This window comes from Nomascus leucogenys, chromosome 9 (genome assembly GCF_006542625.1).
Source record: "Nomascus leucogenys isolate Asia chromosome 9, Asia_NLE_v1, whole genome shotgun sequence".
In the NCBI taxonomy this organism is placed as follows: Eukaryota; Metazoa; Chordata; class Mammalia; order Primates; family Hylobatidae; genus Nomascus; species Nomascus leucogenys.
In genome coordinates this window covers 67,616,921-67,630,208 of record NC_044389.1, presented here as the reverse complement: position 1 = coordinate 67,630,208, position 13,288 = coordinate 67,616,921, and the positions used below count along the sequence as shown (strand labels likewise).

Below are 13,288 nucleotides of genomic sequence, written 5' to 3'. Positions count from 1 at the left end.
ATATTAATTTATTTATATTGGCAATTAAGAAATTTAACTTTAGAAAACTAATGAAAACAATTACTGTTTTTAAGGCTACAACTCAACTTTTTAACAAACGACCTATTATGTGCCAGGTGACATTCAGTTCAGGACATAGCAGTGGATAAAAAGAAAATTTCAGCTTTTATGTTTCCTACATTCTAGTGGAAAAGATAGATGATAATACCTGAAGAAATAACCTAATCATGAAGTATGTTAGAAGGTGATGAGTGCTATGCAGTAAAATAAAGCAGGGAAGGGGACAGAGAAGCTTCAAGTTTTTAATATGGTGGTCCAAGGAGAAGTTACTGAGAAGGTGAATTTTGAGCAAAGACTTGACAGGGATGAGGTAACAGGCCACAGGAATAGGGAGCATGGGATATACCTATGGGTGTGGGAGTGTTTTGTATTCCAGGAATACAAGTGCAAAGGCCCTGAGAAAAGTACTGTACGTGCCTGCCATGGAGACAGATGTGGCTGGAGTAAAATTAGAGAAGGCCCGGGCAGTAGGAGAGGAGCCCAGAGTGATGATAGGTCCCAGGTTGTTTAGGATTCATGGGGCAATTCTAAAGACATTGGCTTTGGTGGAGAAAGATGGGAGGTATCATGGAGTTTCAGACATAGGAAGGAAATGCTGTAACTTACATTTTATCACTATGACTTCTATTGAAAATAGATTGAAGAGAAACAAAGGTAGTAGTAGGGAGACAAGTTATGAGGCCAATGTGATAAATAATTCCTATGAGAGATTATGGTGGTTTTAACTTGCGCAGTAGCAGTGGTAGTGATAAGAAGTGATCAGATTCAAGGTGTATATATATATATATATATATATGTATATATATATATATATATACCTTTTTTTTTTTTTTTGAGATGGAGTTTCGCTCTTGTCACCTAGGCTAGAGTGCAATGGTGTGATCTTGGCTCACTGCAACCTCTGTCTCCTGGGTTCAAGTGATTCTCCTGCCTCAGCCTCCTGAGTAGCTGGGATTATAGGCATGCACCACCATGCCCAGCTGATTTTTGTATTTTTATTAGAGACAGGGTTTCACCATGTTGGCCAGGCTGGGCTCAAACTCCTAACCTCAGGGGATCCACCTGCCTCAGCCTCCCAAAGTGCTGGGATTACACGTGTGAGCCACCCCACCCGGCTCAAGGTATATTTTAAAAGTTGACCTAGCAGTTTTGTGTGATAGAATGTGGAATGAGTGTGGAAGGTGAGAGAGTTAAGGACTCCAGTATTTTTTCTTGAACTGCTAGGAAAATGGAGTCACATTTTCTGATTTGGAGAAAACTACAAAAAGAGTAGAGTTGGGAGGAATACTGAGAATTCTGTTTTAGAAGTTTGAGAAGTGTATTAGACATCACAGTAGAGATTTCAAGGCCATTGGAAATATGAATCTGGAGTTCATTTATACAGGTGGTGTTTAAAGCCATGAGTCTACATGTATTCACCAAAGCATAGATGTAGATAGGGAAATGGAAAGTTTTAAAGACTGAAACCTGGGACGTTCCAGTGTTATGGAGTTGGGGAGATCAAGAAGAACCAGAAAAGACTGAGAAGTAGCAGTCAGTGAGAAGGGAGAAAAACCAGTAGGGCTTAATTTTGTAAGATTAAGGATTCACTGTGGAAATGACTTAAGTGGTCACAGTAAGATGAGAAGTGAGGACTGACTATGGGGTTTAGCAAGGTGAACTCATCAGTGAGCTTGACAAGCCATTTTGGCTGATTATCAGAGGCAAAGTCCAAGGGGAAGGATATTCAGAGACTAGGAACTGTAAGTATTGACAACTCTTACATAGAGCTTGTGTGTGTGTGTGTGTGTGTGTGTATACATATATATGACACATATACATATCTAAGGAAAATAAACTGTACATAACTCTATAGTGAACAACAGAATTAAAGTTATATTTGCCTTGAAAATATAGATCTTGTGTATGTGTGAATGTACAAAATGTAAGATTCCTTTATGTAGGCATGTTTTATCTATAAACTCTTGGATAACTTATGTTTACTTGGATATGGAATAAAGCTAATATGTTCACTGATCTGAAATACTGTGAGGCAGTTAGTGATAACAACCTTTAAACTACCAAAGAACTTCATTCAGAAAGACCCCTGAAGCTGTGTCTCAAGATCCTCTCACCATCTTTATCTCAGTAAATTGTGTTTAACTTACCTCCTATGAGTTTCCACACTTTGGAAGTGTTTGTACATTTCCAGAAATAAATGCTCCCAGGCTGGAGTGTGGAGTGCCTGACTGCATCCTCAACCTCCTAGGTTCAGGTGTTTCTCCCACCTCTGCCTCCTGAGTAATGCACCACAAGACCTGGCTAATTTTTTGCATTTTAGTAGAGATGGGGGTCTCGCCATGTTTCCCAGGCTGGTCTCAAACTCCTGGGCTCAAGCGATTCCCTTGCCTCTATCTTACAAAGTGTTAGGATTATAGGCATGAGCCACCAGGCTGAACCTAAATGCTCGTTTTTCAGTATTCTGATAAGGGAGGAGAGAAAAGATATGTTACCATTCATGTGTTTGGTTTCTTTTCCAATCAAAACATTGAAACTGTTCTTATATAATTACATTCTTTTCCTTTCCTATTTTTCAGTTAGGCATTTCCTCACATGAGAATGCCACTCCTGTGAAGTTGATACACAATTCAGCAGGACATCTTAATGGATCTGCACGGACAATTGGGGCCTCTCTGATTGGATACTTGGGTGAGTGTACTTGTCTTTGTTGTTTCAAACTTCTTTATTTGCCATCAAGTTTGCATTCACTTTCTTCACTTAAGGGGCAGTATTTAAGTTCATATTTTAATAGCACTGACCTATAGTGTACGTGCAGTATTCAGAGATTAAATGTAACAATCTCAAATTCCAGTCAACTTAAAATAATAACCTTTCATAAAATCCCACTAACTTTTACATATCCACCACGGAATACTATATAGCCATAAAAAGGAATGAGATCATGTCCTTTGCAGGGACATGGATGAAACTGGAAATCATCCTCAGCAAACTAACACAAGAACAGAAAACCAAATGTCGCATATTCTCACTCATAGAGGGGACCTGAACAATGAGAACACACGGACACGGGGAGGGGAACATCACATACCAGGGCCTGTCAGGGGAAGTGGGCCGAGGGGAGGGAGAGCATCAGTACAAATACCTAATGCATGTGAGGCTTAATACCTAGGTGACAGGTTTATAGGTGCAGCAAACCACCATGGCACATGTTTACCTATGTAGCAAACTTGCACGTTCTGTGCATGTATCCCAGAACTTAAAGTAAAATAAAATTTTTTAAAAAATCGCACTGCTTCCATCTTGTCAGTAATGATCAGCGCTGACTATATAATTTCATGTAATTTTTAGGTAAATTTCAAATTACATTTAGTGACAGGTATCAAAATTCAGAACTATTATTGATTGTTTCATGATTTGGTATATGGCTCATGAGTTTTTGTTAATTTAGAAATGAGCTAGAAATTAGAGCTTCTGAGTATAAACACTATGACTCAAACTATAATAAAAGTTTAGAGAGTGGACATTCTTCAGAGCCTTGTACATGTGTGCTTAAAACGTTATTTTTGTTTTGTTTTTTTTGTTAGATAGGATCTTGAGACATAAACCAATCAGGCCATTCAAAATTCAGAACCAGTGATTGTCCTTTTAATGTGTAAATCAGTATATTATACTGGTTCCTTTTTAGATTAATAAAAAGTTAGTGTTGTGCTGGTCAGAATCCAACATGTTTGTTAGTCATTGGCAATTTTTATTGTCCCAGTGAATTGCATAAATCTTTGTTTTTCTTTTTTGATAATACAGCATTGATAAAAGTTTTCTTTACTCTAAAGCACATGGTAGTGTTCTTTTATTCAAAAAATACTTACGAGCACTGTGATATGTCCTTTTCAAAAGTATAGCAGCCCTGTGGTATGTATAGTGGAAAGAGCAGTGAGCAGTAAGTTCAAAGACTTAGGTTCCAGCCCCTGTTGTGTCACTGTGTGATATTGTGCCATACAGTTAAGCTCTATGAACTTCAGTTTTCTTATCTATAAACTAGTAATACTGGCCCTAATTACCTTAGGGGCTACTTTTCAAAATCCAGCACTGTAATATATGAAGGTATTGTGGGCTGGGCATGGTGGCTCACACCATGTAATCCCAGCACTTTGGGAGGCCTAGACAGGAGGATTGTTTGAGCCCAGGAGGCTGCAATGAGCTGTGATTGAGCCACTGCATTCCAGCCTGGGTGACAATGAGACCCTGTCTCAAAAAAAAAAAGGAAAAGAAGGAAAGAAAGTATTGTGAATACTGCAGAGCACATAGAAATATAATATGCATGTTACTTTTATTTTTTACAATCTCAGTCTTGGTCAGCAGGCAAGTGACATTCAAACAATGCCTCTTTAAAATGTTAGGAATGTAGGTGTGATTTTTTTTAATTGGCGCACAGTTCCTATAAACTTACGCTCTCCTAAAGTTACTGATGTACTGTTACTCAGATTACTGAACCAAGAGAAGCTTTGGGTAATGGTCAGTAATGTGCTTTGCTTGGTTTATCTGTAGGAAATACATCATCCCCGCCACAATGGCTTCTCCAAGCCTTTCCCCAGTTCACAGAGTTAAAGTGATTTTTATTGTCCCCAAGGCTATTCTTCAACAGATGCTAGTAAGGCACTCTTACTTACTCAGAAATGCATTCTCAAGACCACTGTACTTTTGAGTACAGCCCAAAGCTACACAGTAGAAACATTTGTGCTTGCTGTAAAGCCCTGCTCTTCTCTGCTCACTCCTCTACCCCCAGTCTTCTCTAAGAGTATGTAGATTAGCTTTTTTTTCCTTTTTCTAAAATTTTATTTATTTATTTATTTATTCATTTATTTATTTATTTTTTGAGAGGGAGTCTCCCTCTGTCGCCCAGGCTGGAGTGCAGTGGCGCGATCTCAGCTCACTGCAACCTCCAACTCCTAGGTTAAAGTGAGTCTCCTGCCTCAGCCTCCTGTGTAGCTGAGATTACAGGCACATGCAACCACGCCTGGCTAATTTTTGCGTTTTTAGTAGAGACGGGATTTGGGGTTTCACCACGTTTTTCAGGCTGGTCTCAAACTCCTGACCTTGTCATCCACTTGCCTCGGCCTCCCAAAGTGCTGGGATTACAGGTGTGAGCCACCGTGCCCAGCCAGTCTGTATTGCCTTGTCCCAAATTCTACCTTTAATGCTTTCCCTAGAATTTGCATTATAGACAGAAGATATTTTTTAAAATAGAACATGCTAATTAAAAAACTTTTCAAGATGATGTATACAGTTCTTGTTCACGTGGGGAATTTATCTTAATTATTTTTCACTATCTTTTAATCAGGAGTAAGAACATTTGTCCCTAAGCCTGTTGCCACTACTTTGCAGTACATTGGTGGAGCTGCAGCCATCCTGGGCCTGGTGGCCATGGCCTCTGATGTGGAAGGGTTATATGCAGCAGTCAAAGCCCTGGTTTGTGTGGTCAAGAGTAACCCACTAGCCAGCAAAGAAATGGAAAGAATCAAGGGCTACCAGGTTTGTAACTGTAAAACTTTGCCTTCACTTCACCTGGCACCTAAAATACTCTGCTTTTTTATTATCATTCATGTTGTTTCAAACTCTGGAAGAATTATGTTGTCCAAGGAAACTTAAAGAGCCAGTAGTTTTATGAAAACTAATGTATGTCAAATGAAAGTATGTATTGTTTCTTCATTTTGCTTTATCCTTTTTCCCCTATCTTATCAAATCTTACTAAACACTTGAGTTAGGCAACATTATTTCAATATAGCTTTAATACATTGAATATATTTTCAGAACAAAGGTTTGCTAGTTTGAATGTTGTTTTTCTGTGTGGAAATGGGAAAGAAATGAAATGGAGTCTTATTCCCCCTTCCTAAAAAGATTGCCAAATCCATGGTAGATTCAGGGCTCTCCCTGTTTCCTTGTCTCTCTCCTCCACCTCACACCCCACCATCTTTTATCTCTGTTACTTAACTCAGGAGATGTGAAAGCCACTACATAATAAGTGTACCATTGCTATTCCTAAAAACTAAAAATACAAAAATTAGCCAGGCATGGTGGCATGTGCCTGTAATCCCAGCTACTCCAGAGGCTGAGGCAGGAGAATCACTTGAAACTGGAAGGCGTAGGCTGCAGTAACCCGAGATTGCGCCATTGCATTCCAGCCTGGGCGACGGAGCAAGACTCAAAAAAAAAAATGCAGCATTTATGTATCCACAGTCAGAATTAGACAAAAAATCACTTGTAAGAAGAGGAACAAATACTTGATGCAAGATTAAAACCTATCATACACGAAGTACAAATGCCTTCTACAAGTTTAACCATTAGTTTATTCATAATGAATATACTGTTTACTGTGTTGTATAGATTTAATTATACTATTTCAATAAGTGTTTTCTTTTGCAAAACTTTCAAAATGATTATTACAGCATTGTTTATCATGAAAAAATAGAACAATCTAGATATACCAGTAATAAGAGAATGACTAATTATACTCTAAGCATTCCATAGACTATCATTCAACATTTTAAAATTGTAATTATTAAGACTATATTGCAAAAAAAATACTTTATAACACAAAAAGTGTATATTTAAGTAGTTACCATCATGTGCATACAATTTTATATTCTTGCTGTGATGTTTTCATTATACATACAGTTTTATGCACGTGTTGGTAACTATTTACATATTTATAATGGAATTGAAAGGGTAAATGTAAAAGTGGATGTTTTAATAGAATGTTAAGATCCCTTTGTTTTTCAGATTTTACCTAATGTTATATTGTCATAATAAAAATTTAGAAGGTAACTTAATAATCTCAGAAAATTATCTACATAGGATTCTGTGTGTATGTGTGTGTTTTTGTGTGTGTGTAATGAATATACATGATGATTTATCAACAGGCATTTGTTATTACTTTCTTGTAGTTGCTGGCAATGTTGCTTAAGAAGAAACGTTCCCTTCTTAACAGCCACATCCTCCATCTAACTTTTTCTTTGGTGGGAACTGTTGATAGTGGACATGAGACCTCCATTATTCCAAATTCAACTGCTTTCCAGGACCTCCTCTGTGATTTTGAAGTATGTATATAAGCATAATTGATAATATATAATCAATGAATGCATTTCTTACTCCATATGATTGTAAACTATTTTATCTCTAAAATGTGTTTAAAGCCCTGTAATTTTATGATGTTCATGTTAATATCATTAGTAAAATATAAAAAGTAGAATAATGCTAGGGTTCCTTTTCTCCAAGGATATTCCATTTTGCAAATATTTTAGAAGTGAAATGGTATGATGCATATCCCTAACTAGCTAATTTGCTGCTGGCAGTGGCATTACATGAGTCAAACATAGTTTCATCAGGTGATTCTGATAGAAACTTTTTCTTGATAAATAGGACCTAGACCTCTAATTTTGGTTACAGCTGCATTTCATAGTCTACCTTTTCTGCTTCTACTGCTATATCCTAATTCAAGCCCTAATCAATTCTTCTCCTATTCATACTAGAATAACTATAACTTCTTTTTCCCCTTTGCTCAGGCTGTCCTACGTACCCTTGGGACCTCATTCTTTCAAAGGCATTTTCATTTCTGCTGGCTTATTACTGTAACAGCTTACACTGTGTTCTCTCAAGGCAACTCTTAATCACTCATATCCTTTTTCCATTTAATTTCTTGTTTACAGCACTTTGCGTGTTAGTTACTATGTACTAAATTTATGTAATATATCCCTGTGAAACCGTAGGATCTATGGGCTTTATGATTGCGGAAATCATGTTTATCTTTTTTGTCTTTGTGTTCCTACCACCTAGAATAGTGCCTAGCACTTAATATTTGTGAAGTCTTGTGTCTAGGCCCTAACCCTTCTTCCTCACAACTTCTGTAAGCTCTGTTTTGTCAGTTACTGAATCCCTCACAAACAGTGTGCCCTAATTGCTTTACTGACACTGTATTTTCAAAGCTTACTAGAAGCTTCCCCCTAAATAAAAATCTATGGCCTGTACTCAGTTTTCAGTATCCCCAGCTCTCAGTAACATTGGCTATTGTCTGTTTCCCTCATATTCTTTCAAGTTGTACTTCTTTTGCTAGCTTTTGGATGTTAATATCCTGGTTCTTATGTCTTTCTTACTATTTTTTTCTATTATTTTCTTGCAGTGATGTTTTCATTATTTTATGTAAGGATGTTCATCTTTACTTTTTTATATTTTCCTTTATTTGTTGTTTTCCTTTCTTTAAACTCTTACCTAGGCTGACGGTCTCATCTCTGTGGAGTTGATCCTCAAATCTAAATCTCTAACCTTGACATCTGAATTCCAGATTTATTTTTAATTCTTGCTCAGCACTGTCCCACCAACACCTTAACTGAACTTAGCATCCCTCCCCAAATTAGTTCTTCCTTCTAACTTCTCTGTTTCTGTTAATAACACCACGATTCCCCTAGTCACCAAGGCTTGAAATTGAAAACATCAGCTTCCTTCTTCCTTGTCTATAAACAGTCTGATATTGTCATATAGGTTCTACTTTCACATTTCATAGTCTGCCTTTTCTGCTTCTACTGCTATATCTTAATTCAAGCCCTAATCAGTTCTTCTCCTATTCATACTAGGATAACTATCACTTCTTTTTCCCTTTGCTCAGGCTGTCCTACATAACCTTGGGACCTCATTCTTTCAAAGGCATAATCATATCATTTATTCAAGGACTTCCAGTGATTTTCCTTTTCTACACTATAAAGTACACATTTCTCAGCCTAGTATTCAAAGTTCTTTTTTTTTTATTATTATTATACTTTAGGTTTTAGGGTACATGTGCACAATGTGCAGGCTTGTTACATATGTATCCATGTGCCATGTTATTTTGCTGCACCCATTAACTCGTCATTTAGCATTAGGTATATCTCCTAATGCTGTCCCTCCCCCCTCCCCCCACCCCACAACAGTCCCCGGAGTGTGATGTTCCCCTTCCTGTGTCCATGAGTTCTCATTGTTCAATTCCCACCTATGAGTGAGAACATGCGGTGTTTGGTGTTTTGTCCTTGTGATAGTTTACTGAGAATGATGTTTTCCAGTTTCATCCATGTCCCTACAAAGGACATGAACTCATCATTTTTTACGGCTGCATAGTATTCCATGGTGTATATGCGCCACATTTTCTTAATCCAGTCTATCGTTGTTGGACATTTGGATTGGTTCCAACTCTTCGCTATTGTGAATAGTGCTGCAATAAACATACGTGTGCATGTGTCTTTATAGCAGCATGATTTATAGTCCTTTGGGTATATAACCAGTAATGGGATGGCTGGGTCAAATGGTATTTCTAGTTCTAGATCCCCGAGGAATCGCCACACTGACTTCCACAATGGTTGAACTAGTTTACAGTCCCACCAACAGTGTAAAAGTGTTCCTATTTCTCCACATCCTCTCCAGCACCTGTTGTTTCCTGACTTTTTAATGATCACCATTCTAACTGGTGTGAGATGGTATCTCACTGTGGTTTTGATTTGCATTTCTCTGATGGCCAGTGATGATGAGCATTTTTTCATGTGTTTTTTGGCTGCATTAATGTCTTCTTTTGAGAAGTGTCTGTTCATGTCCTTCACCCACTTTTTGATGGGGTTGTTTGTTTTTTTCTTGTAAATTTGTTTGCGTTCATTGTAGATTCTGGATATTAGCCCTTTGTCAGATGAGTAGGTTGCAAAAATTTTCTCCCATTCTGTAGGTTGCCTGTTCACTCTGATGGTAGTTTCTTTTGCTGTGCAGAAGCTCTTTAGTTTAATTAGATCCCATTTGTCAATTTTGGCTTTTGTTGCCATTGCTTTTGGTCCTTGCCCACGCCTATGTCCTGAATGGTATTGCCTAGGTTTTCTTGTAGGATTTTAATGGTTTTAGGTCTAACATGTAAGTCTTTAATCCATCTTGAATTAATTTTTGTATAAGGTGTAAGGAAGGGATCCAGTTTCAGCTTTCTACATATGGCTAGCCAGTTTTCCCAGCACCATTTATTAAATAGGGAATCCTTTCCTCATTTCTTGTTTTTGTCAAGTTTGTCAAAGATCAGATAGTTGTAGATATGCGGCATCATTTCTGAGGACTCTGTTCTGTTCCATTGATCTATGTCTCTGTTGTGGTACCAGTACCATGCTGTTTTGGTTACTGTAGCCTCGTGGTATAGTTTGAAGTCAGGTAGCGTGATGCCTCCAGCTTTGTTCTTTTGGCTTAGGATTGACTTGGTGATGCAGGCTCTTTTTTGGTTCCATATGAACTTTAAAGTAGTTTTTTCCAATTCTGTGAAGAAAGTCATTGGTAGCTTGATGGGGATGGCATTGAATCTATAAATTACCTTGGGCAGTATGGCCATTTTCATGATATTGATTCTTCCAACCCATGAGCATGGAATGTTCTTCCATTTGTTTGTATCCTCTTTTATTTCATTGAGCAGTGGTTTGTAGTTCTCCTTGAAGAGGTCCTTCACATCCCTTGTAAGTTGGATTCCTAGGTATTTTATTCTCTTTGAAGCAATTGTGAATGGGAGTTCACTCATGATTTGGCTCTCTGTTTGTCTGTGATTGGTGTACAAGAATGCTTGTGATTTTTGTACATTGATTTTGTATCCTGAGACTTTGCTGAAGTTGCTAATCAGCTTAAGGAGATTTTGGGCTGAGACGATGGGGTTTTCTAGATATACAATCATGTCATCTGCAAACAGGGACAATTTGACTTCCTCTTTTCCTAATTGAATACCCTTTATTTCCTTCTCCTGCCTGATTGGTCTGGCCAGAACTTCCAGCACTGTGTTGAATAGGAGTGGTGAGAGAGGGCATCCCTGTCTTGTGCCAGTTTTCAAAGGGAATGCTTCCAGGATATCCTTGATGAACATTGATGCAAAAATCCTCAGTAAAATACTGGCAAACCGAATCCAGCAGCACATCAAAAAGCTTATACACCATGATCAAGTGGGCTTCATCCCTGGGATGCAAGGCTGGTTCAACATATGCAAATCAATAAATGTAATCCAGCATATAAACAGAACCAAAGACAAAAAACACATGATTATCTCAATAGATGCAGAAGAGGCCTTTGACAAAATTCAACAACACTTCATGCTAAAAACTCTCAATAAATTAGGTATTGATGGGACGTATCTCAAAATAATAAGAGCTATCTATGACAAACCCACAGCCAATATCAAAGTTCTAATATCCAAACCTCTTATTCTTTTAGAAAGCACTTGCTGAGAATTTTTGAGGCAAGCACTAAATTAGTTACTAAGGATGTGAAAAGAAAAAGCAAGAGTCCACAGCTCAAGGCATTTAGTCCATTAGAAGAAAAAGACAAAGAAATAGATAATTTAAAACTTGTGAAAGCCCAGAGATGGTAGACAGAAGGGATTATGGGAACACTAAGAAGACCTACCTAACCCAGCCTAAGCTTGTTTTCACCTGGTAATTGACACATTTAAATCAAGGATTATCTTCAGTTTCAGATTTCTGATTAAAACTTAATATACAAACATCAGAAATTTAGTTGCTTAATAAATTTTGGCTTTATTTTATAGTACATTGCTCACTTTACGGCATCTTATAGCATCCCTAATTACTCCAAACCAGAAGTAGTCTATAAATACCTAATTTACCAAATTTTTAGAATAGTCAATTGACAAATATAAGTAAAATAATTGCAATGCCATACACAATTTTTTAGTGATTGTTTTAGAATTTATTGTGTGCATCTAAAACGATTCAGTCTATCTTTGAAGAATGTTATACCTTATAAATACTTTGCAATAAGAGACTTTCATTTCTCCCTTTCCATTTTTATGCTATTGTTGTATACATTTACTTCTATATGTTTATAATCCCTACAATAGTTTGTATTATTTTTGCTTTAAATGATCAATTATTTTCAAAAAACATTTTACAATTATTTTCTATTTGACTACATATATAGTATTTATAGCATTCTTTATTCCTTTGCGTAGATCTCAATTTCCATCTTGTGTAATTTTTCTGCCTGGAGATATTTTTTTAACATTTCTGTATTACAGAAATATTGGCAGTGAATTCTGTCATCTGGAAAAGTCTTCCATTTCTTTCTTCCTTTTTGAAGGACATTTTTGCATGGAATAGAATTCTAGTTGACTGTTTTTATTGTTTTCACACATTAAAGATGTCAGTCATTTCATTGTCCCCTTTGTCCACTTTATGTTTCTTCTGCTTGGGTTTATTGATCTGTGAGTTTGTCATTTTTCATCACATTTGAATTTTTTAGCCATTATTTCTTCAATGATTTTTCCTGCCACTCCCTTCCCTTTTCTGGACACCAATGACACATATCTTAGTTTGCTTGATACTGTCTCAGATCACTCGTACACTAAATCTGGTCATTTCTTTTTAGTATTTTTTTCTTATGCTTCATTCTGAATTATTTCTATTATTATGTCTTCAAGTTTATTGAATTTTTTTCCAAAGTATCTCATCTGCTATTAATGCCGTCCAGTATATTTTTCATTTTAAATATTTTATTTGTCATGTCTAGAGGTTTATAGGGGGCTTTGGTTGTCTTTCATTTGGCTCCTTGTCATGTTCATGTTTTTCATTACATTCTTTAGCATATGGAGGATATTTGAATTCGCTTTGTAAAAGTGTGATAATTCCATCATTTTGGTCATTTTTTGGCCAATTTATAATGATTTTTTAATGCATACAAGTAGTTTTATAGAACTTTACAAAATAATAATTATATAAGTGAAATAAGTTCCATGTGTTGTATTGGTGTTTGTTGGTTTGGCATTTGGGTATTTTTTTTAACCTTAAATATACTACTGTTTTTATTTATTATAGGTCTGGCTCCATGCACCATATGAACTTCATCTTTCCTTATTTGAACACTTTATTGAACTGCTCACAGAGTCCAGGTATTAATTAATACCCATGGAGTTAATTATTCAGCTACAGAAAAGGTGATAGTACAATGTATAAAATCTTCTTTCTTTTATAGTGAAGCCTCAAAGAATGCCAAATTAATGAGAGAATTCCAGTTAATCCCAAAGCTGCTCCTGACTCTTCGAGATATGTCTTTATCCCAGCCTACTATTGCTGCTATTAGTAATGTCCTGAGCTTCTTACTGCAAGGTTTTCCCAACAGCAATGATCTGCTCAGGTAGGAAAAACTTCTTTGTCTTTGTCTTTTTATTAACTAAAAGTACCAATGA

The 13,288-nt window shown here is 36.7% G+C and overlaps 1 protein-coding gene across 4 annotated transcripts in view; it reads left to right on the top strand.

Moving 5' to 3' along the window:
• The window catches only part of WDFY3 (WD repeat and FYVE domain containing 3), a 305,264-nt gene that overhangs the window by 188,064 nt on the left and 103,912 nt on the right, over positions 1–13,288 (top strand). For all 4 annotated transcript variants that reach the window (XM_030819090.1, XM_030819089.1, XM_030819088.1 and 1 more), the window contains 5 exons: positions 2,637–2,748; positions 5,399–5,589; positions 7,002–7,154; positions 12,918–12,991; positions 13,075–13,236. In XM_030819090.1, the coding sequence (XP_030674950.1) occupies positions 2,637–2,748; positions 5,399–5,589; positions 7,002–7,154; positions 12,918–12,991; positions 13,075–13,236 (692 nt within the window). The remainder of the gene's footprint in view (positions 1–2,636; positions 2,749–5,398; positions 5,590–7,001; positions 7,155–12,917; positions 12,992–13,074; positions 13,237–13,288) is intronic.